A 27,038-nucleotide genomic window follows, 5' to 3' on the forward strand; every position below is an offset into this window, starting at 1 on the left:
CTAATACCATCCTAACTATTTCCTTCCATTCTAATTTTTATAATCTTGGTCCCAACCACCTCTTACCTGGATTATGGAAATATCCTCCTCTCTGGACTCCCAGCTGTGCTCACTTGTCTATTTTCAGTTAACTATCTACCCTTTTTTTTTTTCTTTTTCTTTTTTAAGCTTCCTGAGGTCTTTTGTGGCTTCCCATTACTAGGGGATGAAACTAAGATCTTCTACCTTTTCTTAAAAGGCACAGCAGCCAGCCTTGATTACTGCCTATAGAAAGTACACTGGGGACAAGGTTAACGTACATCCAGGCCTAGCTCTGCCACTGATGACTTGTGTCCCAGACCTACTCAAATTGCCCTGCTTCCATTCTGCCCTCTGCAAATTGAGGGGTTGGATTAAATGACCTCTAATGAACTTTTAGACCTAAATTCTTATATCTTCTTCCTCACTGACCTATTTCCAAGGAAACTAATTCAGCAACTGTGATCAGTTGCTGGCCTGCATTATTTTACTTTGTTTAAAATGCCACACCCATACGGGTACCCAATAAATGTTCCTGAAAAGAGGATAATGCACTATATTCTAACCCAGCTTAGAGAGTGCATATTAAACTCAGGGTGTGTGCTAACCACAGTCAGATTCAGGAAACAGACTGGGGGTGGGGTGGGGGAGGGAGAAGGTGAAACAACAGGTGGCGCCCATCTGGGATGTCCGATTAGGAGATCACGGGCTAGCTCCAGGAGGAAAGGAACTCTCTGAAGTGGCTGCTACAGTCATCACACTTTCAAAGGCATAGTTCCCACAGGGATATTGCTACTGGGTGAGAGGGATGCCACATGTATCAGGATTCATGAATCAAGAGATGGACTAAGAAGTGGTGAGGGAAACGGGGGTGGGGGGGGGGTGGAGAGGGGGCAGAACGTGGACGCAAGGTACCCAGACTGGGCCAGGGTTCATTTCTGTCCTTGCACATGCCCCCTAGGTTTTGCTGATCCCTAACCATCAAAGTGGAACAGAACGCTATGACCCAGCCCAAGCCCTGCGGCCACATGTGAGGGTCAGTCGTGGCAGAGTTGCAAGGAACCCAGCTTGCAGACGCCTTTGAATTAGTGACCGTCCTTCCCGTCAGGACTGTCTTGCGTGCTGCCCAGATGGGAAAGGGGGAGCTGGCTGCGGTCCAATTTCTAGCTGGTTTCCACAGAGGAGCCAGTTATCGGATTCACTCTCAGCCCTCTGGGAACAAAGCTCACCTTTTATATTTGGAATTTCCTGAAATGAAGTGGAATGGAGGGACTGATTGGCTTCATTTTCAGCTCATGCTTTTAATTACAATGGTGGTTGGTAGTTTTTGTCAAGGGGGTGCTTTGCAAAAAGCCAAAGAGCTTTCACCCACGCCTGGGACACAATTAAATGCTAATGCTGGGCATCTAGAGCAAGGGAGCCCAAAGTTGTCATCCGGAGTGCCCTAATGCTGATTGGTTTTGACAAATACATGTACACGCTGCATTATGTATTAAGATTTACCTGTTAGATCACTTCAGTCTGCTCCAGAGACCTTCCCAACCCAAGGCGGGGTTCTGCTTAAAATTAGCCAAACAGGAAAAGCCCCATCATGGGAAGGCTCCTGGGGTTTTGGCAGCAATCCTATTTGCCCCAGTCTGGCTGGAGGTTAGTGCCCTGGCACTGGGGCACATGATAGCCACTCCTCTCAAGTCCTCTCTTCAGGCCTGGGGCAGTGATGAAGGTAGGGAGACAGACCAGGATTGGCCACAGCTGGTACAGGAGCATGTGCTATTAACCTTTCACGGGTACCACTGTTAGGAAGACACCACTGAAGAGGTGGCTCTAAGACATTTGCCATCTCACCAGACGGCAGAACCACAGGCCTTCGGTGGATGGTAAGAAGAGACTCACACTCCGGCAGTGTGAGCTGCGGACCGCTGCCCACGCTGACTCAGGGGTCACTTGGAAGGCGGAGATCATTTGGTCCAGTCCCCTCACTGGACAGATGGGAAAACTGAAGGCTGGAGAAGAAGCGCTGTCCAGAGATCACACTGCTAGGTCATGCCTAACTCCCCGTCCAGCCTCTGCTCACGAAGTCCTGCGATTTCCCGCTCTCCTGATTCTAGAAAGCACTTCCTCTCCCCACACTCAGGACCTCACTTGTCAAACAAAGAGGTCAGAGGACAGGGTTTAAAGTCACACTCAGTGTCAGTGTTCTCAGCTGTGTGCAGTTGCTGGCAGAGATGGTTAAGGGTCCTACACACATGCGAATGACCGAGGTGGGGAACAGAATGGGGGAGCGAGAGGCAGTGGGGAAAACGAAAAAACCTGTTGCTCCCCTCAGCATCCATCTTCTGAAAGCTGAAGGCTCTTCATGGACGTGGTTTCCATTTAGCAGAGAAAGCCACGTGCTCACACCGTTAAAAGAAGGAAGTCCCATCAGCTGTGTGGCAAACGAGTGAGATGCCACTTAGGACACCGAGGGCCTACTGAAAACTTGTAATCTGGGAGGCTCTGGGGCAGGGAAGGAAGGACAAGCAAAAAGCAGCTGAACAAAAGATTAAACTCAACTACTATTTTTCATGAGGCAATGAATCTCCTGAGAGATAATAAAGAAGGGAAGGAGAGACGTGAGTTTGAGGGGATGGGAGGAGGAAGAGATGGGTCAGGATCAGGTCACGGGCTTTCTAATTTTGCGCTCCTTAAGACCCACTAAACATGAAATCATTTTTATTTCCATAACCTCAACTCCAGTGGGGGTGATACTGTTTCTAAGTCTGGTCCCAGGGGATTGTTTAATGAAGTTAAAAGAAGAATAGTGATCATAAGCCAAATGGCTATTCCCTTTAAATCCTGCACGAGGTAGAAACAGAGACTTCAGCTTTTATAAATAACCATTACTGAGCCTTCAAAATTTCAACTTGATTTTGGTGAGGCTTGATTTGACTGACTGAAGACCAAAGATATCAGCTCTGTCCAGCAGGGAGGAAGTAACTCTCCTTACTTCACGTCACTGCTCTGCCCTATCACTCACAGATGCTACTGCAGAACTGGCCAGGTTTGTTTTCTTACTGTGCAAAGGGAGGAAATGGCACTGACCACAAACTGCAATCCTGGCTGACTCTGAAGCATAAATGTGGTTCCAAAATGATTCTTTAATGAGTTAATTAATCAGAATGCCCTATATGTGTGCTTAAACTCCATAATCTCTTGGTGGAAAATCAAGAAGCAGAGGAACTCTTTTTAAATTACTTATTTATTTGTATCCCATCTACTTCAAAAAAAAAGATTTGGGATGGCCTACAACAAAAGGCGAAAACTAGAATAAAGTCCAAACTATCAAAACAGATGATGCCCTCAATAACATTTCTTTAAATATCCAGAGATTCCACCTATCTTAAAAATATTAATCCTGGACTTCCCTGGTGGCACAGTGGTTAAGAATCCGCCTGCCAATGCAGGGGACAAGGGTTCGAGCCCCAATCCGGGAAGATCCCACATGCCGCAGAGCAACTAAGCCCATGCGCCACAACTGCTGAGCCTGTGCTCTAGAGCTGGGGGGCCACAACTACTGAAGCCCGCGTGCCTAGAGCCCGTGCTCCGCAAAAAGAGAAGCCACCACAATGAGAAGCCCATGCACTGCAAGAAAGAGCAGCCCCTGCTCACTGCAACTAGAGAAGGCCCGCACGCAGCAATGAAGACCCAACACAGCCATAAATAAATAAATAAATAAATAAATAAATTTATTTATTTAAAAAATATTAATCCTGCTATCAAGTTCTAGAAAGGCAACCCAACAGCAAGCTGAAGTCACAGTCTAGGGATGGAGAGATTTGGGTGTTCCTATTTATTAATTCATTTACACATTCAACTCTTAGATACTTTCTGAGCTCCCACTATTTTTTTTTTTTTTTTTTATAATGGGTAATGTGGAGACTTCAGATGAAATAGATTTGAGAAACTGATTGGAAATTGAATGCAAACTAAGACCCCTTGACTGTTACTGAAATGAATAGCTCAGTTTGCTTTTTTTTTTTTTTTAAAAAGAAATTCACGTTCTTTTATTTATTTATTTATGACTGTGTTGAGTCTTCGTTTCTGTGCGAGGGCTTTCTCCAGTTGCGGCGAGTGGGGACCACTCTTCATCGCGGTGCGCGGGCCTCTCACTGTCGCGGCCTCTCTTGTTGCGGAGCACAGGCTCCAGACGCGCAGGCTCAGTAATTGTGGCTCACGGGCCCAGTTGCTCCGTGGCATGTGGGATCTTCCCAGACCGGGGCTCGAACCCGTGTCCCCTGCATTGGCAGGCAGATTCTCAACCACTGCGCCACCAGGGAAGCCCCTCCCACTATTTTTTAACTAAACATTTTATTTTGAGATAACTGTAGATTCAAAAGTAGTTGTAAGAAATAACACAGAGGGAGCCTGTGTACTCTTTACCCAGTTCCTCCCAATGGTAACATCTTGCAAAACTACAGTGTGACATAACAACGTGATATTAACACTGACACAGTCAAGATTCAGAGCATTTCCATCAGCATGAGGGTCCCTCCTGTTGCCCTCTTATAGACCCTCCCCATCCAGGTACCCTCTGACAACTGCTAATCTGTTCTCTATTTCTACAATTTCGTAATTTCAAGAAGGCTGTGTATCAATGGAATCATACAATACGTAACCTTTCGGGATTAGCTTTTTTTCACACAGCACAATTCCCCAGAGATTCATCTAAATTGCTCTTGTATATCAATAGTTTGGTCCTCTTCATTGCTGAGTAGTATTCCATGGTGTGGATGGACCAGTTTGTTTAACCATTCACCCTCTAAAGGATATCTGGGCTAATGCATTTTTTGGCACTACAAACAAAGCTGCTACGAACATTCGCATCCAGGTTTTTGTGTGGGTGTAAATTTTACTGCCTCTGGAATAAATGCCCAAGTGCAACTGCTGTGTCACGTGGTAGTTGCATGCTTAGTTTTATAAGAAATGGCCAAAACTGTTTTTCCAGAGTGGCTGTACCATTTTACATTCCTACCAGTAATGTATGGAGAGATCCAGTTTCTCTGCATCTTCACCAGCATTTGGTGTTGTGACTATTTTTTTTTAAATTTTAGCCATTCTGATAGGTGTATATAATTCCGGTTTTAATCTTTAATGGTTAATGATGTCAAACATCTTTTCACATGCTTTTTGCCATCTGTATATACTCTTCAGTGAAATAACTGCTCCTGTCCTCTGCACATTTTCTAATTGGACTGTTTGTCTTTTGCTGTTGAGTTTTGAGAGTTATATATCCTAGATGCTACTCCTTTGTTGGATATGTTGTTTGCAAATATTTTCTCTCAGTCTGCAGCTTGTCTTTTAATCCTCTTCACAAGGCCTTTCGCAGAGCGTAAGTTTTAAATGTTGATGAGGTCCAATTTATCAACTTTTCCTTTTATGAATCATGCTTCTCTTTGTCTAGCCCTAGATCCTGAAGATTTTTCTCCTTAAGTTTTTCTCCTGAAAGTTTCATAGTTTTACGTTTTATATGTTTAAGTCCATGATTCACTTCCAGTTAGTTTTTCTGTAAGGTGTGAGGTTTAGGTCAAGGTTAAATTTTTGCCTCTGGATGTCCAATTTGTCTAGCACCGTTCATTAACAGAGCTGTCTTTCCTCCACTGTATTGCGTTTGCACCTCTGGTCAAAAATCAGTTGCCCCCAACTATTTTTTAGGGACTGTCTTACACTTCAAAGAGTGAATACAAAAATAAAGGATATAACTTGTTACTAAGGAGCTTACCACTGAGAAAATCTAATGACATATGCATAAAAAGCTAGAGATGAAAGAAAGCAAGGATGCAGGAAAAAGTCCAAAAAAAAGAGTTAAGTCGGGCGTGGGAAAGCAGGGAATAAGGAAAAAGCTTCATGGATTTCATTTTAAGAGGATAAAGGAAAAGGAAGTTAAATTACAAAGTTAGGGCTGAGATTCCCTATTGCCCCCAACCAGGTAAATAACTAGTACAAAATTTTACTCTTTGCTCTGTTTAAGCAGGCCAGTAAGGAGAAAACCAGAGTTCTCCCTCTGAATACAAAATACAGAATCATTTAAACTTTGGAAAACTTCTTATAATTTCACTCATAGAAATTGTATATTAAAAAATTCCATGTCCAATCACATTAAGTTCACTCAATCAATAAATATTTACTGAGCACCCACTATGTGTCAAGCACTAGGCACAGAGTGGTAAACCAGGCAAACACAATCCTGTCTGAATGGACCAAGCTAAAAAGGGAGGTTTGTCAATCCAGCCCCAGATCTACGCCACGGATGTAATTAGTGGCCTCGGTTATAAGAAGTTAGCCCCTTCCTGCCCCTTCCAGGGGCAGAGTGTCAACATGTGATCAGGACCTCTGCCCCATCCCTCAAGTCTTCAGCCCCGACTCCAGAGGCTGGATGGGAACCTAGAAATTTTGCTTTTAAAGGTTGACAAGTTTTGATCTAAAGCAGCCAACAGGTAGTAGCAAATAAACTGCAATCACGATTAACTCTATGCACCAATTTTGGAGCAGCAAGAAATAAATCTGACCTAAGAGGTGAGTTGTAAATATCACACTGACTAGCTCACCTTGTTTTCTTGAGATTCGTTCTCCCAGGTGTGACATTTTTAAGGTTTGGGGACTACTCCGTTCCTTTAAAGTTTTCTTTCTTTCTATTCTTCCAAAACAGGGAATTGCTATGTCTAATGCAATAGCAACCACCAACCACTGTCTTAAACTCACGATTTTTGCAAGCAATTTTACAAGTGGCAAGGAACGGTGCGGCTTCACACTTGGGCACCACACCACAGAATTCTGCTCCAAAAGCTGCAGGCTCTGCCCTCCTGAGAGAGCTGCAGGGGGAGTTCAGGGCCTGGATGCTGCCAGGATGGCTTTCATTTCCCCTGGTCCCATGCCAAGTCCTGCCCACACGCCTCCTTTAAGCACCCCTATGAAAATCAAGGCAGATAAGCAGCCCATGCAAGACAAATTCCCCCTATTCCCAAATCATAAACCAAATCCTGAAGCTCTGGATTCCTGGAGCGGCCAAAGCCTGTAATCAATCCCAAAGAGACAACAGGCAGGTTTTGGAACAATAACCCGTAAACATATGGATCCTCTCAGGGCTGGAATATCATGGCAGTTCTCTCCTTTTGAATGCGGGAGGGAAAGTATGCATTCTTTAAACCATCAAGTGTACCAACACCTCTTTAAAATAACTATCCCACATTACAAGCGTTCATTCTTGAGGCACAGAACTCCGGGCCCAGGTGGGCCTGCCGGTGCTGTGGACAAGAAAGATGGCGAGGTGCGGCGGGGGGGGGGCACGCAGGGCGGGGAGTGGGAAGGCCAGGAGAGCTCTTTCCTCACCGGCACCGCCTGACAAAATAAGCGCTTATGGAAAACTGCAAATCCAACTCACCTGGCTTCGGTGGGATGGGAATCTGCGAGGAGGAGACACCCTTCAAAGGGGACACCTGACGTGCCAGCGGGCAGCAGCCTCCCTCCTCTTTGGGATAAGGAGCCCGAGTCCTGCATTTGACGTTTCATTAATGGCTAGGCAAGCAAATTCTGAGCTTGCTGTTTTAATTCGCTCAGTGGGGAAGGAAAAAGTGTCACTCTATTGTAATTCCCAACTGGGTGCTTTTTTAAACCATCAGATGTTATTTCAATGTTCAGCAGACATATTCGATTTCCTTTCCTTAATATTTGTTTGACTTACCCTCCAATGGGGACTGGGTGCTTTAGAAAAGCTCCGAGAGGTCAAACCTCACTGCAGCTTCTCTCAGCACCTCCGTGGGCCCCGGCCTGCCACGCGGGGTCCGCTTTCAGCAGCTCGTGCTCAGAGCGGCACACATGAACTATTCTCCCTCCAGGCCCCTCGAGTCTGGGCGGTGTAAATCAGTGCAAGCTGGAGATAGGACAGACCTATCAGAGGGTTCAGGTCTCCCACAGGCTGGAAACAGGGAGCCTGAAGCGATGTGGAGAAGACCCCAAGGAGGTAATTCTCTAGGAAGAATGACTCCCCTCTGACCACAGTCTTCCTCATGCCTCCTGTGAGGGAAGCTCTGACTGTAGCTCGTGGGCAAGGACCCTCACAGAACGAGCCGTTAGGCCTGCTCCCTCTTCTCAAAACAGCAGTCTCTATAAAGGCAACTCTTGATGTACTTAAGAAAAGTGAGAAAAATGGAAGTAAAGAGAGACAGATGTCCTTTCAAGAGACCACACTATTGATCTGTATGATGGCCAGGCCCAGGAAAGAGACTCAGAGGGGAACTGTCACTCACTCAGATGTGATACACAAGGCTCAAAGAGAGCTTCCAGCCATCAGCTTCTTCAGATCCTAAACGAAGACGGCACCGCAAGTCCTAGACAATTTTTAGTGTTCAAAAAGCTCAGCTTTGACAAAATGGTTCTAGCTACTGTAAAGCTTCAGCGTAGACCCAGCACAAATGCTGACCCCGAACAGCTTCTGACAAGGTTTGATTTTGCGCATGCCCAAAACAGGCCCGGCTCCTTGGGACAGCCAGTGCCTGCAGCCATGTGGACCGACACCTGTGCTGGCTCCACGGTACACTGCTGCTACAGTCCATCATCCAGAGAGGAGACGGAAACACCTGAATTCCCAGTCTTTCCAGGCAGCCACTGGGTCAGGCCACGTGAAGGCTCAAGGATCTGAGTCAGCTGAGAGGCCAAGGAACGGAAATCTATGGCACTGGTTCCCACTGAAGGCCAAGGCACTTACAATAGTTAGGTTATCTGCTGCAGGGATGCCCCTTGCATTTGGGCCCTCCCTTAGGGACGTTTCATTTTTATCAGTGTTGGCTATGAGAACCCAGTCTCTCGGTGCTCTAGGTGAAACCAAAGAGTGTTAAAGCCTGTCGTAGGGCCCATGGCAGGATGAGACAGGTGGTTTCACGTACCGTAAAGAAAACCCGCCCTGGATTCCCAACAACCCTGAGCACAATTTCCGATCTAGGACTCTGGGACTTAAATCTAGAGAGGAAAGCAGCCAATTCCCTATCAGAAGGATCATAACCAAAAAGTCTGTGAGAAACAATCTTGAGACACGGTCCAAGCCCCGGTATCTGCGGCACTTTCACTGGCAGATGGCTCAGAGAGGCACAAACAGAAGGACAGAGACAACCTATTTTCTTTTTTAAAAGTTACCCACTAGCTTTTTTAAAAAGGTTATTATTGAGTCTAATTCTAACATAGGTGTTTCCATCTTTCTGCTCTTCTAGTGAGAACAGAGAAAGTGGGATAGTTTATTTAGAATCACAGAATACATCATCTCTCCCCCTCTCCCTGGATGAATACATTTAGCTCTAAATTTTACTAATTCTGCTTAAAATGTAACTGTTATATAGAGTCTCAGCTCTGGAATTCTCCAGTTAGCCAAGCTCCCTCATTACCAATCAAATCTGAGCTATGACTGAGCCCACCTTTCCCTTCTTGGTTCTTCAATCCAGATGAACATTAAGCTTATAGGTTTTCCACTACCATTATCTAATATCTGGCTTTCCCTGTCTTCAGTCTGTCATCTCTAATTCATCCTGTGATCCGACTGTCTGGACCATATACCTCTTTGCAAACCTACGACACCACCTCTTCACCGCCTTCGACTTTTCAGCTGACCTCTTAGCCCGTCCATCAGCTGGCGCTATGTGGCTGAACCAACTTAGCTTCCAACGTCAACCCAAACACAAGTTCCGCCTTCATCACATCAACTGGCCTGTGACTCCCCCTGTGCGACCGCACGTACCCAGCTCGTTCTAACTTAGGTTGCCTTTCATCTTGGTGCTTCCTATAGCAGGAAAACCCACTCAGAGGTGGTTTCACGCTCTCATGAAAAAAAGTAGGGCATTCCAGGCTATTTTGCTGTCTTCTCGTGATTCTTTACTTGCCATTACCTTGGGGAGTTGTGAACAAAATAAAACAAATAAATTATCATTATTTATTAGCACCCAAGAGGTTTCACCAGCCGCTACCACCTAGGGGACGCACAGGCAGTAAAAGAAAGGCATCAGCATTTTGTGCACCTAACAACATACAGTTGCTCTTAGTCAATTCCCATCCCCACATGAAGGACTGATTTTATAACCAGTATTATTAGCCAAGAGTGTTTCACATCTCTCAGGTGAAAAATGTTCAACACTTAAGTGCTACTAATAATTTTTTATGGTTGGAAATGAGGATCAAAGTACGAAAGGAAAAATAAATTCCCGGGTTCGTACATCCAGCCAAGTCTGCATGGCTCATTTTCTGCCACATGTTTTAAACGGCCTCTCTTAAAGGCGGGGGAGGGGAGGAGGAACAAGTTGCATTTTATTTCCCAGCTCTTTAGGTCTGAAATAAAAGCAGACAGACTTGGGGGGAAAAAAAATCAAACATTCAAGTAACACTATACACTGCTACTGTTCCCCCAGGAGCTCCTTGCAAATGAGTATCAAGAACTCAATAGATACTTTCCTGGTAAAATACATAAACAGATAAATAAATTATCCCAGGCTGAAAAGAATCTCCACATCTGGTAGCTCACTAGAGCTTGTCAAACAAGTCAGAAACACGCAGGGCCAGAGAAGATCATTCTTTCGCTCCTGATTTCGGGGCTGGCGAGGGAATGTAACATTTCCCAAAGCTCTTTGCCTTCCAACAGGGAATATGACCCATTTAAACAGGCAAATGACCCCTATGTTTTCTTCCAATTAAATAAATAATGATACCCAGGCATTAGGTCTTGAATCCACATGTCTGTGTCCTCAAGTCACAGACACTGGAAGAAAAAAGGCCTTTCCTACAGGCTCTGGCCTTTCATTCCCAAGAACTTGCTAGGGCGTCCCTTAAAGGGTTATAGTCAACGTACATTTAACACCTTACAGAAGTAACTTAACCTCTTCGCACCTCAGTTTTCTCAGCAATAAAGCATGAAGTGACAGGATGGTCTCCAGGGTCCCTTCCCGTTCTGATGCCGGGTTTCTTCAAAAACAGAGCTTTCTGCCTTGTCCGTGGACCCCAGTGCAGTGCTAACGTTCCCTACGTGTGCTGTGGTTTCGCAGCAGCTGGCTGAGCACTGCTTTGGCTCCAGCAACTTCCTCCGGGGAAGGGATTCTGGAGGTCGCGACGGGTTTCAAGCTAACAGCCCAGGTAGACCTTCCCCCATCATTCCTCTTTCACCTCTGGGCTCTGAGGGGAGGCCACCTTTCTCTCTCATGGCTCGGGGAGGGTGCCGTCTGCGAGCTGCCTTCAGACTCTGCTCCGTGTCCCTTCAGCAAGCTGTGGAGCCTGCTGCTTTAAAATGGTTTCTGTAAAGCGATGCTTCCAACCCTCTAACAAAAGCTCTGCTTTAAAATGCCCTCTCGTTGTGAGAAACGTATGTCAGGCCCCAGAAGAGGCGTCAGCAGAAACACCATCAAAACAGACCCCGGGTCACCACGCTCTCCTCCGCTAAGGCGACGGCTGTGCTCTCCCTTCCACTCCTAAAAAGCTGTTGGCATTGCCTCCAAATACCCCTGGATCCTCACACAAGCAATCTCTCTGGGTTTCACAGGAAAGCAAAGGAGTTTGACACTTTTTACGCATACAAGTTGGATTCTTTTCCACATGAACCCATACCTTATACATTTGCCTGTACTTCTGATCCCTTAGATTCATTACACCTGAGGGATTTTAGGAAGTCATCTGCTCTATTCTTCAGCTCCAGGAAGGACTAGTAAAACCACCTTAGACACTGGAGGACCGCTGGCTGCCCCTTCCTGAAAAATTCCCAAATGGGGAGACGCCTCTGTCTCTCCAGATTTCTCTAAAAATGCTTTCGAGCCACAGTGAGAAAGGTCTGCGGCATGGTTTGTCTTTGATTCTCACATATTAAATACTGTGTTTAAACTACTTTTTATTTAAACTAGGATAATGAATTTAACTACTACAAAACTAATAAAGGCTATAGACACACACACACACACACACACACACACACACACACACACACAGCCAAACCAGAAGAAACGAAGATGCCTATTTTAGAAAAGAATAAGCAGGGGAATATTGTGGTTGTACTAAAAGTGCCAATGTACCTAACCTTACCTAACTGACCTAGTAAGATCATTAAATCTACAACTGCAGAATGTAGACTCTTTTTAGGGGCACACAGAACATTAACCAAAATAGACCTTTTACTGAGCCATACGGTCTCAACACATTTCAAGATGATGAAATCATATGGAGTATATTTTCTGACCACAGTGGAATCAAATCAGAACTCAATAAGAAAAAGGTAACTTTAAAAACTGACAAAAGTAAGCAATATACTTTTATATAACTATGGGTCAAAGAAGATATTACAAAAGAAATTAGAAAATATTTTAAACTTAAGGATAATGAAAATATAACAAATCAAAACTTGGGAAGGTACCTAACGCAGTAATTAAGGAGAAATGTACAGCTTTAAATGCATATATTAGAAAAATAAATACTGAAATCACTGATCTAAGCTATCAAGTCAAAAGGTTAGAAAAATAACAACAACTTAAACTCATGAAATTAGAGGAAGAGATTAATCAAGAAAAGAGTAGTTAATGAAATACAAAACAAATACACACTAAAGAAAAATCAACAAAATCAAAAGTTGATTCTTTGCAAAGAATATGACACTGATATACCTCTAACAAGACTGATAAAGAAAAGGAGAGAAAACAAAAGTTATCAATATCAGGAATGAAAAAGAGCACACTAATCCAAATCTTATAAACTTTAAACAATAACAAGATAATATTATGGATGATTTTATAGCAATGCATTTCACAATTTAAATTAAATGAACAGAGTCCTTGAAAAACACAGCTTATGGGCTTCCCTGGTGGCGCAGTGGTTGAGAATCTGCCTGCTAATGCGGGGGACATGGGTTCGAGCCCTGGTCTGGGAGGATCCCACATGCCGCGGAGCAACTGGGCCCGTGGGCCACAACTACTGAGCCTGTGCGCCTGGAGCCTGTGCTCCGCAACAAGAGAGGCCGCGATAGTGAGAGGCCCGCGCACCTCGATGAAGAGTGGCCCCCACTTGCCGCAACTAGAGAAAGCCCTCACAGAGGCGAAGACCCAACACAGCCAAATATAAATAAATAAATTAATTAATTAATTAAAAAAAATATGGAACTCACCATCTTAAAAAACAAAACAAAAAACAAACAAAAAAAAACACACAGCTTATCAAAACTAACACAAGAAGAGATAGAAAGCCTGAATAGTACTAGAGTCATTAAAGAAACTGGGTCTGTAATAAACATACTAGAGTGCTGGCTGAGGATAAAAGGATGTGGGATGAGCAGTGTAAGAAAGTCATAAATATCAACTATGGCTCATGAGCAAGCTGCAGAAGCAAGAATGTAGCAGCTATGCAGTTTTCTCGATTCCTTACCATATACACACCAATTTATTTGTCTCTTCTTTTCCAATTTGAGATAAGAATTATAGCTATGATATATTCTGTATACACAATGTATATAGTTTATGTAACTTATTCTTCAGATGTCTGTAGTTTTCTCAGCCTCCTGAGTCTATAAGTTTAATGACCTTTGGCAAATTTTGGAAGCTTTCAGCTATTTCTTTAAATATTTTTTTCTGCCCCACATTTGTTCTCTTCTCCTTCTGGGACTCTGATGACACGAATGTTATATCTTTTGTGATTGTCCCACAGGTCCCTGAGGCTCTGTTCATTTTTTTTTTTTTTCCAATCTATTTTCTCCATGCTGTTTAGATTGGATAATTCCTATTGATTTATCCTCAAGTTCACCAATTCTTTCCTGTTATCTCCATTCACCTATTGAGCCCACCCAGTGAGTTTTAAATTTTGGTTACTGCAATTTTCAGTACTGAAATTTCCATCTGGTTCTTCTTTATATCTTCTGTTTCTTTGCTGAGACTTTCTATTTTTGCATTTGTTTCAACGGTGCTCATAATTACTTATTAGAGGATTTTTTATGATAGCAGTTTTAATATCCTGGTCGATAATTCCGACATCTGTGTCATTTTGGTGTTGGCAACTGTTGATTACCTTTTCTCATTAAAGTTGCAATTTTCCTGGTTCTTGGTATGATGAGTAATTTTGGATTGTTTCCTGAGCATGTTGAGTGTTACTGTGAGATGCTGCTGCCTTTCACATTTTCTAGTTTAGCAGGGAGTTTAGGTTCAGAGTGCATGTCCGGATCCACTTTCGTGGGCTGTGGATTGAATATCAATTTAATTTTCAAAGACTGTATCGTGCTATTCTGGTCTGCCTAATTTGTGTGCTACCCAGAGGCTAATTTGAAACCTGGGCAGTATTCTGCACTATAGTTTCTTTCTCAAAGCTTTTGCTGTGTTGATTCTAGTCAGTTTCATGCATGGGCTAATTTGAAGGGAGAGGGGTGACAGTGTGCCCAGGAGGAATCCCTCCTTTCCATAACCTTCCCTCCACTCTCAAGTTGGGAAGGGATGAGGTGCTGTCTCTTTGCCGTCTGTTGCTTGGTGCAGGCTGGGGATGGTGGACAGGACACCGCCCCGCAGCCCCCGGTCTCTGCAGCTGCGTCTTCCCTAACATTCACTTCATGGAGGACATGGAAGGTCAACTGGGTTCCATCCCACAGTCTCCAGAGTGGAGAGGGGACAGGGGAGGAGTGCCGTCTCTGCTCCTGTCTCCTGGTAGTGCAGGGTGGGAATGGTCAGCAGGGCTCTGAACGACAATCCCCACAGTCACAGCATCTAGTTGGCAGGGGTACATATGGCTTCTTTCATGGTGTTTGCCTGGTGTAGAGTAGGTATAGTCAAAAGGGTTCCATCAGCAGGGCTGCCCTCTTCCCAGTCCTTACAAGAGAAAGTGGGTTTTTCTTTTTGTTTTTTTGTTTTTTCGTTTGTATGCTCGTTATCTGTGCCTATGAGTGTCATGGCCTTCTGCAGCACTGAGGATGGGGTATACAGGAGGGAGGGAAGGAGGGAGGGAGGAAGGAAGGAAAAAAAAATCCAAGGGAACTCACTGCTGGAGTATCCCTTAAGTCCTGAGGACCCTAGCCAGTCTGTCTTCTTTTTCTAGGAATAGGGTGGAACGTGCTTGCTCAATCTTGTCCAGAATTGGAAGCCTATAATGTATTCATTAAGTTACAGAATATTAAGTAGAATTGTGACAAAATTAAAGAAAGAGTAAATAATTAACCAGAGACTGATATTATGACTATTGGGACTCTGTGTCTCACCTTCTAGGGGAGGGAATGCAAGGCCTTTACATGTATAAAGGACAGCTGCTGCATCCTTCTTAGTGAAAAGAATACAGTTGTTACTGTTGCTGCATGGAAGTTCAAATATGTGTAGAAGGGTCTGTATGGATGCTTTGGAGTAGCCAAAGGGGTAGACTGAACTGGTTATAAAGCTACTGACTTGTAGCCCCAAGCCCTGCTTCTAAATTCTGCCTTGTGATGCTAGGGCTGAGACTCTGCAAACATGTCACCTTTGTTAGGTGGTCTACCAACAGGGTGCACTAGAGAGAGACTGGAAAACTAGAGAAAAGGAGAAGGGAATTACTTCCTGTTTTGCCTGCTTTTCCCCCGACAGTGTGGCATTTCACCCCAGCAGCAGAATGTGGTTCTAGCCTCTTCCGGCAGAGCCAGCCTTACCCTGACCCCTCAGAAGTTCTAGCAATAGCCAGCCAGTGGCCCCTCCTCAGAGGTTTAAGGCCCAGCCCCGGGGGTGACGGGGTGGGGTGGGGGGGGGGGTGTCTCTTCCAAGCTTCTAGGTTCTAATAAACCCAGCCTCTTCCCTCTGTTCCTTTGCTCCTCCCATCCTAGGAGCAGTGGACGCTCCCTGGAGTTATTCTCTCTTTATACTTTCAGTAGCCTCTTTTTGCCCTCTCAGCTCTCTAATACCTCTATTAGAAAATTTCATATACTAAATCCATTCTGTTGAAACAATTAGTATAGATTCTGTTTTCCTGACTGATATGGATTCTTATTTGTTAATATTAGAATATGAAACAAAATGTTCAGGTGTTTTTACCTTCACCAAAGAGAGGTTTCAAACAAATGGGTTTGAATGGCACAGAGGCAGAAATAGGACAGTTGCATAACGAAATCTTCCCAGGTGGCATGGTATGGGGAAAATAGCACCAAAATGAGTTATATGCCCTTATTAAGTGCCACTTACTAACTGGGTGATATTGGATAAGTCATTTATGGGCTTCATATAGTTTATGGATGGGCCTTATCTATAATTAAAAGTGAGCAAACTAGATTATCTCTAAGTGTATCTCCAACCTGAAACTATCACTTTATTTTCAAGAAATCACCAGTAAAACCATCCGGGCCTGGATTTTTCCTCGTAGGAAGATTTTGATAACAACTTCAATTTCTTTAATAGAGGGTACATATTCTGTTTAATTTTATGTAAGTTGTAATTTTCAAAGAATTTTTACATTTCATATAAATTTTCATAATATTCTTTTAATGCCTGTAGGATCTATAGTGACAACACTTCCTTAATTCCTTTTCATTCCTGATAGTGATAATTTGTGGGGGGGTTTTTTGTTGTTTGTTTTGTTTTTTAATTTTTTTTAACATCTTTATTGGAGTATAATTGCTTTACAGTGGTGTGTTAGTTTCTGCTTTATAACAAAGTGTATCAGCTATACATATACATATATCCCCATATCTCCTCCCTCTTGCGTCTCCCTCCCACCCTCTCTATCCTACCCCTCTAGGTGGTCACAAAGCACCCAGCTGATCTCCCTGTGCTATGTGGCTGCTTCCCACTAGCTATCTATTTTACATTTGGTAGTATATATAAGTCCATACACATACGTTTTTATTTCTTTTGGAAGCTGGGTCATATGAAAAGTATAACATTTTTTTTTAACTTTATGAGAACCTGCTAAACATTTTTCGAACCTGGTTGTACCATTTAGCATTTTTACCAATACGTATGAGAGTTCTAAGTTGTTCCACAGTCTAACCAACATGTGGCACTATCAGTATTTTAAATTTTATTTCATCATTCTAGTGGGTATATAGTGGTAACTCATCGTGCTTTTACTTTAGAATTGCCCTAATGACTATGAGGTGGAGAGTTTTTTCGTATGTTAGTTTACATCTCTATATCTTCTTTTACGAAGTAACTGTTCAAATCTTCTGCCCATTTTTAACTGACTTGTTTTCTTATTATAGAGGCATGAGAGTTCTTTATATATTTTGAGAATACTTTTCCCAGTCTATGACTTGCCTTTTTATTTTCTCAGAAGTGTCTTTTTAAGTGTTAATTTTGATGAAGTCCAATTTGGTTTCTTCTATAAACCATGCTATTTGTCTCTTACTTAAAAAAAATAAAAAACATTGCTTAGCTCAGGTACACTAGAACTTTTTCCACTGTTTTCTTTAAGAAGCTTTATAATTTTAGTTCCTGCATTTAGGGCTAGCTAGGATCCATTCTGAACTGACATATGGATATCAAATTACTCCAGCACCATTTAGTGAAAAGCCTGTCCCACCGCTATTGAACTGACTTGGGTCTTTTGCTGAAAACTGATTGATGACACGTGTGGTCTATTTCTGGACTCTATTCTATTTCATTGATCTACACGTCTAAGTTTACACCAGTACCACAGAGTCCTGATTACTGTAGCTTTATAGAAGTCTTAAAATAAGGTAGTCCTGCAATTTTGTCCTTCTTTCTTTAAATTGCTTTGGCTTTTTCAGGCCCATTGTGTTTCCATTTCAATTTTAGAACTAGCTTGTCAATTTTAACTTTTTAAAAAGCCTTCTGGGATTTTGACTGGGCTTGCTTTGAATCTATAAATCAGTTTGGGGAGAACTTACACCTTAATAATAGTGAGTCTTTGGATTCAGACGTATGATACATCTTTCTGTTTGTGAAGTTGTTCGATTTCTCTCAGCAACGTTTTGTGGTTTGCACTGAACCTACGTGGCCCCCCTTTTAATACATTTTTCAAGCTGACCCTCCCTACCCCTTCTCCAGGCAGCCACCGATCTTTTGATCACTAAAGATTAGTTTGTATTTTCTATAAATGAAATCATAAAATACGTTCTCTTTTTCATCTTGCTTCACTCACTCGGCATAATTATTTTTAAATACATCCATGTTGTTGTATGTATCAATAGCTCACCAATTTATTACTGAGTAGCATTCTATTGTATGGATATACAACAATTAGTTTAATCATTCAACTTTTGATAGACTTTGGGTTTTGTTTTGTTTTTTTCCCTCCAGTTTTTGGCTTTTACAAATAAAAGCTGCAAGTACAAATACTAATACCTGCATTAGCGTACAAGTATTTGTGTATACATATGCTCTTATTTCTCTAGGGTGAATCTCTGTGAGAAGAATGGCGGGGTCACATGGTAGATATATGTTTAACATTTTAAACTCCAAGCTGCTTTCTAAAATGGCCGTATCCAGATTATGGATCACAGTGAAGTGGAAAGGCATGCAGGCCAGAATAATCTGTCTCCTACCTTTCATATGCATGCTGGTAATGAAGATTTATTCATTCATCAAATATTACTGAGTAACTGATGAATGGATTGAACTGGGTTAGGCAAAGAGGATACAGCAATGAACAAGACAGCCATGGTTCTGTCCCTATGGGGCTTACATTCCAGAAGAAAAGCAGACACTAAACAACACACTTCACAATTACTTGCTTACAAAGAGGTAGAGTGCTCTAGTCTGGAGACTTTCTGAAAGCTTCTTTTGATCTGAGTGCTGAAGGATGAATAGCAGTCAACAAGGTAGATATAATCCTAACACACTGTGATAACTGTGACAAAGAAGTAGTTCTGGGCTCCGACATAACTCTCCTAGGACATAAATTTTTGTTAACTGATTTGTTTATTCACTTAATCCGTCAAGCTTGCTTGAAAATAATCCTAGCCTTTGGCATAAAAAACAGGATTTAGGAGCACCATCTTCTTCTGTCTTCCGATTCAACACAAAACTGGGTACCCTCTCCAGAAGAGAATTGTCCCTTCTGAATGATGGAAACAACCACCAACTTTCCTCATGAATCAGCGGAATCATGAGAATGACAGCAGCAGTCGTGGTAGCAGCAGCTAATGTGGTATCGCATAGAGAGCAGAAGAGCATACTGCCCACCACCCACAACAGGCACTTCCTGAGCGCTGCCCACGTGGTGGTGCTACACAAGCTCATCTAATGTATGTGACAACCCAATGAAGCAGATACTGTTAGTGCCATTTTATATAAGAATAAACTACAACCCAGAGAGATTACATAAGTTGTCCATGGTGACAGAGTAGAAACTTGGGCCCAGTACTGTCCTAACTTTGTTCATTATATTAATTACTATATAAGAAATAACTTTACAAAGTTACCCTAAAGCACTAGTGGTAGGGATGCCTGAAAAATATATTAGTTTTCCTTAGCGGCAAGGTAATTTAGTGATGGACAAGTGATACGCTGATGGTTCTGAGGACTACTTTTGAGGACCAGTAGTCTCTGACATGGTAAAAATCCTCAGGGAAGACAGTATAGTGTCACACAAACTTGAATTTAAACCCCAACTCTTCCACTTATTTAGCTGTGTGACTGTAGGCAAGTTATCTTAACCTTGCTTAGTCTCAGTAAAGAAGGAGAAAAACAATAACTGCCTTGCAGGTTTGGAAAAAGATCATTAATGTATGTAAACACCCAGTAAATTGATAGGAACATAGTAAGTTGTATATAGATAGTAGTTAGGAAAGTTGTTCCTTTCATAGCATCTGGAGAAGATCCCAATTACTTGGAGATGAGGGGTTTCCCCGCCCCCTACTCCTCTGATACACATTACTTCTTTAGAGGTAATGTGGAGTAAACACAGGGCATCAGAGGAAAGAGGTGAAGATTCAAGCTCAGTCCCTCCCGGTTTTGCACTTCCTCTCATCAACACATTTTTTGCTGCTTGAAACGAACTCAAGGTTGAAAGAGATCCCAGGTTTCAATATTCATGAGATCCCAAGATTTCAACTCAACGTTGAAAGGAATTCATCTAGTCTATCTTCCTTTTATTAGACTTCATTTAGACCAATTGAAATATCAAAGAGGTAGCACTCTGTCCATCTTGGCTACATCACCTGGAATGTTCCCTTTTTCAACTTTCCTTCTACCACAAAAATAAACACATGGGTATAGTTTGAAGCCATTACATGCAATGGAGAGAGAAAACACTGGCAGAAAAACTGGTTTTGCCATGAGTTGCCTACTTATTACTTAGAGGAGTAAGTAGGTAATTTGCTTTTTTAAAAAATGGGAATGATAGTGTATGAAAAATCATCCAACACCCTAGATGTGATGATATGAAAGAAAGAGACCAATATGAATAGAAATAAATCCAGAAAGATGAGTGTATGTTTTACTAGCTAGTCTCATGCCTTTCACTGGCCAGTAATGACATCGACCAAGGTATCACACACCAGCCTATTTCACAATTTCTTTTATGTGCAATGGATATATAAATATATTTTATATATATAGTAAAAACCTGGGAAAACTTGAGCTTTTAATTTTTGGTGGTGGCAGTGGTAGGGGGATTCCTATTTCTTCCCCTTAAAATCCACTTCCGATTTAAGGCTTAGAAAGTAAATTTCTATAATAAATACATGTACCACACATTGCTTCATTAGATAAAATTTCATGATTTCTTAGAACCTCAAATTTAATAAATCCTAAAAATGGTTACCTCTCTCCCAAAGACAGGACGACTACAGGGGATAAACTTGCCCGCTCTCCCCTGTGCCAGCTGTAGCTAATTGATTTGTACACTCTGTTTTGCTTGGGTCTGATACCACCATTACACCCCCGCAGCCGCAGGCCTCAGCCTGTCGCCATCACGCATCTCGCGTACATCCTCCCTGACAGGACTCATCAATTCCTACTGCTTTTCACCAGGCCTCAGCTCTGGCACTTTCCCCTGGGGAGACCTTTACTGGTCTCCATACTTAACCCCTGAACCCAGTCTAATCCATCAACCACATCGAATGAATGGTGATAGAGAATGTTTCTCCCCAAAGACAGGCAGCCAGCCTCTCCACTTAAAACTCAGAAAGAAAGCCATCAACAGGGTCTGCTTTCTGTTTGTCAGTGTCGCCAGCTTCTTCGCTTATTGATGTTTTTATTGTTGCTGTGCCCAGCTGCTTGAGTCGCGGAAGTGGTATTCAAGGAGACATCAATTAAAGTGCTTGTTAAACGCCATAGACGCTCTTTTGAAAATGTCCCCTGGGACTCTCCCTGGGAGTTCCCAAAACTGGTGGATGGCACAGTTGTCATTTTGGAATAGGGTTTCCCCAAAGTTCTAAAGAACAGCTTCATAACCTACACTCCTACGCACAGCTCTTGGACGCTACTAGAATTTAGAAATGATGACTTTACAGAATGAAATATAACACTCTTTATTAGGAAAGACAAGCAATAATGGGCAACAAGTATCAAAAATGTAAATGCACCGTTTGAAACCTCCTTACCTCATAACCGAACTGCAGCTCATCAGAGGTCAGCATAATGATATCGTCGTCAATAGCCAGAACGGCCTCCGTCTCGATTTCATCGTAAGGGAAGAAACGGTTACTCAACTTGTTTTCAGCAGTTCTTACAACTTTTAATGGAACCCGGATTTTGGGCCACAGAGAATCTGGAAAAAGAAAAACCAAGGTATTTATTACTCTCCTAACTTCTGTGAGGAGATAAACTGGTGAAAGCATCGCATCACAAATGAGATGGAAGAATCAACTCACACCCAGGACTCTCATGAAATCCACAGGCACAGCTGTGCAAGGAGAAACTCTTATAGGTGCGTTTTTATAATATCTTACATTGTAAATATTTCTATCCTCTCTACATCCTTACAACACTCTGATTCTCAATGTTGTCTTAACCAGGATCCACAAAGCGGCTTCAACTCACAATTGAGAGACAGAGGAGCAAAATGACTTGATGAAGGTCACGGTGATGAGAGGACGAATGGGCTCTGGACCGCCTCATTCTCAGGCCCGTGGTTTGAACACCAGGACTCTACCACCTCTGCACAGTCCTTCCAGGTAGGTACACCCTAGCTCAAAACCTGCCTGCAGCTCTGCTGGGAAATACACGTGCTGAAGACAAAAGCGCCTGCCCCCGCCACGCCATCACCAACAGCTCCCAAGGCTGCCAAATCCACCCTCACAGAACTGTGGCCCTGAATGAGTTCAGCTTTCCTAACTTAGCACCTTACCGCCTCGACAGCCCTGCTCTCCTGACTCACTGGGTTTGGTTTCTCATCATGACCAATTTACAGAGTAAATATCGAATATCTAGGTCCAATTACATGGGATTTTCTGGCATACTGAAGAAACACAAACTCATGACTTGCCTTACATTTTTCCCATTCTACTTTGAAATGACTGAAGCAATTTAACCTCAGGTTCCTTATTTTAAAGTGTTGTGTTTAGCATAGCATGAAATTAATACTTCTTCAGTACAGGACCCACGTCCACAGACCTCAGTGTTCTTTACAGAGGGCAGTTTGTTCTTCACGCAACATTTATCAAATGAGAACAGAAAAGGTATCATACTGCTTCCAAAAACCCAACACGTAATTGTGGGAAGGTCTAGTTTTTGTTGAGTCTTGAAGCCCCCAAATGCCTGTGGCCACTCCAAAGTCACCATACTGAAGGAGAAGTGTGACAGAGGGAAAATCAGGAGGGAAGAAACCTGTCTTAACTGACTGCAGGTAAAATCTCTTACGCATAATTTACAATACATCCATGTAACACGCTGGGGTGCTCCAAGGGTCTTAGAAGAGGCACCCCCAAGGGCAGCTTCCCAGCAGGTTCGGTAGACACCCCAACATACTTCCCAGTGAGGCCGACAGCTCCTCTGCAGGCAGCTTTCCAGCAAGTGCTGCAGGTACCCTCAACAGCAACTCAGTGAACTGAAGCCCTCGACAGTACCCCGGCTGGCCTGATAACACCCCTTGGACGACTTCCCGTTGAACTCCATGGGCGCCCAAGGGGGCTGCCGGTTTCCTGTTTGCCAGTCTTGGCCTGTGGCGCCTGAGAACCTTCACCATGCACTGGGCTGCAGCCACACCGTCTCCAACCAGGCCTGAATCTCAGACCTAGCTGGGGAAGAGGCCCTCCCAAGTTTATTTCCTGTAATCCTTAGAGAGCTCTTTTTTTTTTTTTTTTTTTTTTTTAAATTTTATAGCTACTTTATTTATTTATTTATTTATTTTTGGCTGTGCTGGGTCTTTGGTTCGTGCGAGGGCTTTCTCTAGTTGCGGCAAGTGGGGGCCACTCTTCATCGCGGTGCGCGGGCCTCTCACTATCGCGGCCCCTCCCGTCGCGGGGCACAGGCTCCAGACGCGCAGGCTCAGTAGTTGTGGCTCACGGGCCCAGGTGCTCCGTGGCATGTGGGATCTTCCCAGACCAGGGCTCGAACCCGTGTCCCCTGCATTAGCAGGCAGATTCTCAACCACTGCGCCACCAGGGAAGCCCTAGAGAGCTCTTTTTTACCGTTTAGTCACCAATCTCCTATTCCTAGTTAGCAATTCTTTATATTAAACTTTTCCTGTTCAAGTCACTGTGTGGTTTCTGTCTCCCACCTGGACCTTGACTAACACACTGGGGATATCAGAAGGATTATCAGATGAAAGGGGAATTGTTTTCTATGGCCTCTGAAGTTAGAACCATGACCAATGGCTGGGTGGAAGTTACAGGGAAATTGATTTAAACTCTAAATAGGTAAGAATTTTCTGATGCAATGAAATGCCTTCAGCAACACAATGTGCACTTTTATTTGAAATGTACTAACTTTAGAGACCAAACAAGATGCCTCTGAGGTCCTAGGACTGTATGGACAGTAACATTTCACAGAAAGCACAGTCTCTGGAAAGAGCTTCGAATCTCAGGTGTATCCCTTACCAGCTCTGTGATCTTGAACAAGTCAGTCACTTTCTACCTGTTTCTTTGACTATGAAGATGGAACAGGAGCACCGTCTTCACATACGAGAAGGTGTGAGGATGCACAGTAACGCGTTTAGCAGCACGGTGCCCGGCACCCAGCAGACATCCACTAAGTGCCAGCTGTGCTTTCCCTTGAAAGTCTGAGTCTGTTTACAGACCAAAGGATTATTTTGAACCTTAGGTAGTGGTGGCAAAGTGGTACACGTCAGATCTGGTATATTACTCTGACAATCCAGGGGCGTGTCCTCAGCATGTATCTTCAATGTCTACTTTGAGATGAACAGAATCCCTGCCATTAATCCTCTGGAACTGAGAAAACCTAACACACTAGCAGAACAAAAGAACGTGGAACTTTTGTTTTGTTTTGTTTTGTTTTAATTTATTTATTTTATTTATTTTTGTCTGTGTAGGGTCTTTGTTTCTGTGCGAGAGCTTTCTCTAGTTGCGGCAAGTGGGGGTCACTCTTCATCGCGGTGCGCGGGCCTTTCACTACCACGGCCTCTCTTGTTGCGGAGCACAGGCTCCAGACGCACAGGCTCAGTAATTGTGGCTCACGGGCCTAGGTGCTCTGCAGCATGTGGGATCTTCCCAGACCAGGGCTCGAACCCGTGTCCCCTGCATTGGCAGGCAGATTCTCAACCACTGTGCCACCAGGGAAGCCCAAGAACATGGAACTTTTGCCATGTTAATTTCACAAGGCAACAAACAGCCCCTCTTTCTGCAATATGTATAGAAAACAGACTAGCTGCTTGGGTTAAGTGTAGACGTTTCTCCACCCTGGATGACATCGGGACTTGCACTTGAGGAGTGTGCACAGCATGTTCGACAGCTTTCCACATTCTTCGCCTGCATATATCCTAAAATTACTTGAGACAATGTCTGTAAAGAACTAACCTGCCTCTAGAAAGACTTTGATGGGGAAGTTTTAGAGGGTGATGAAGCCCAAAGAGGATGATACGGGGTGCAGATGGGAATGCAGAATGAATCATGGCTTTTGTGGAAATGCGATTACCTCTTCCTGTTCTGAGTTGGGCCTGGATAGCCAAAAGCAGCTTTGGCAAAAGGAGTCTCCATCTCAATGGTCCAGCTGTCTATGAACCATCGTTACTACAAGACAGGACTTCAAGTAGAATTCCCAGTTTCTTGTTTTCACATTTTCAAATAAAATAGGCCTCTAAGAAAGGGAACTACCTTTCTCTCGGGCTTTAGCATCCCTTCTGTGGAATACAGGGATAAGCGGGCAGCAATCAAAGAATAAGCATTATAATTACTCCCTGCCCTAAAGCAGATAATTTTGATTCTGTTTAAAAAAATAGGGGGACTTCCCTGGTGGCGTAGTGGCTAAGAATCCACCTGCCAATGCAGGGGACATGGGTTTGAGCCCTGGCCCAGGAAGATCCCACATGCCGCAGAGCAACTAAGCCCGTGTGCCACAACTACTGAGCCTGCGCTCTAGAGTCCGCGAGCCACAACTACTGGGCCCCCGAGCCACAACTACTGAAGCCCGCGCGCCTAGAGCCCATGCTCTGCAACAAGAGAAGCCACCGCAATGAGAAGCCGGCGCACTGCAACAAAGAGTAGCGCCCGCTCGTCGCAACTAGAGAAAGCCTGCACATCGCAACGAAGACCCAATGCAGCCAATAAATAAATTAATTAATTAAAAAATAGGACAGGAGCATGAGGTAGGAAAGAAAAATATAGGTGAGAAAGAATAGAGGTTTGTTTTGTTTTTTTTTCTTTCTTTCCGTTAGTATTTTCAAAAGAATAGATTTACTCTTCTGCCTCTCCTTGAGCCCCTGATAAGGACCTGGTTCATCTGCATAATCCCAAATTAGAGAACTGACAAAGCATGATGATTTTCTGAGCGCTAATTGGCAATCTGAATAGATACAGTGGGGCCTAGTGCACAGCGCATGAGCTTTGGATCCAGAGAGACCTGTCTTCATGTCTGGCTCTGCCATTTTGCAGCTCTGTGATTGAGGCAAATTACTCAACTAATCTGAGTTTCACTTTTGTAAAATGGGAAGAATAACAGCTGCCTTGCAGGTCTGTCATAAGGAGTAGAGATAATACGTGTAAAGCACTTAGCACAGTTCCTATTCCTTGGATATAAAAGGTACTCAATATGTGGTTATAATAACGCTGCATCATTCTCATCTTCACAAATGGATTCTTGTAAAGTCTGTGAACTTCACCTCCCCTCTGACAACTTGGAAGAGGTGTAGACAGAAGACTATGGGGTGACTCCTTAGGGTGCAGAAGGAAACAGTGTCACAGCTAGAAACCTTCAGGCTCTTGCTCCACTGCTTATCCCAGATGGGCTCTTTTTCTTTACGTCTTAAAATTCTAAATGGAACCACATGAATTATAGCTTGTCTCTCATCCTGTGAATCTGTAGCTGGCAAACAGAAATGTCACCTTCCATTCACACAAAGTAGTCTGAAATATAAGATTTCTCAAAAACATTGCCAAATTTATGAAAAACAAACCGCTGAGCCAGCTGACCTGATAACTTGAGTTTTGAGCTTTAGTCCAGCTTGAAGGAGAAAAAGAACTCCTCGTGTTAAGGATTTTTTAAAAATGAGTACCGATTAACAGTTTTCTCCAAGTTGAATGACAAGAGCCACGTGAGCAAGAATTCTCCAACTCTGCAAAGGCACTACACAAGGTTCAGGTTGCCTGACGATGACCCAAAGCCCATCCTGGCAATCACTGTCACAAACACAACCACAGATCCACAAAATAAACGATCAGATTATCTCCATACAAATCTTGAGCCCCCTCCAGGAGTGCTGGAGCTGCCTGGTGTACAGCTGGTCCCCATGACCCTCACTCCCCAGGTCCCAGAATTCAGCTCGAAGGAAGAGAGCTGCTGCTTCTACTTCTCGCTTGCCTCTTCCGAGGTGACCATTCTGAAATGCTCAGCCAATCCCATCCTGCCTATTAAGAACTATGAAAGTCCCAATCTGAAGCTGGGGTCAGGATGGGGGGGTTCCTTGAGATCAACTCAAATTTAAAACTGAAATCAATTAAAACAGAAGGCTGAGTTAAACCTATC

At 43.4% G+C, this 27,038-nt stretch overlaps 1 protein-coding gene across 7 annotated transcripts in view; it reads right to left on the reverse strand.

Annotated features, from left to right (window-relative positions):
• EXT2 (exostosin glycosyltransferase 2) overlaps window positions 1-27,038 on the reverse strand; it is a 135,882-nt gene that overhangs the window by 16,556 nt on the left and 92,288 nt on the right. For all 7 annotated transcript variants that reach the window (XM_057552325.1, XM_057552324.1, XM_057552323.1 and 4 more), the window contains one exon: window positions 21,503-21,669. In XM_057552325.1, the coding sequence (XP_057408308.1) occupies window positions 21,503-21,669 (167 nt within the window). The remainder of the gene's footprint in view (window positions 1-21,502; window positions 21,670-27,038) is intronic.

Source organism: Balaenoptera acutorostrata, chromosome 9, assembly GCF_949987535.1.
Source record: "Balaenoptera acutorostrata chromosome 9, mBalAcu1.1, whole genome shotgun sequence".
NCBI classification, from domain to species: domain Eukaryota; kingdom Metazoa; phylum Chordata; class Mammalia; order Artiodactyla; family Balaenopteridae; genus Balaenoptera; species Balaenoptera acutorostrata.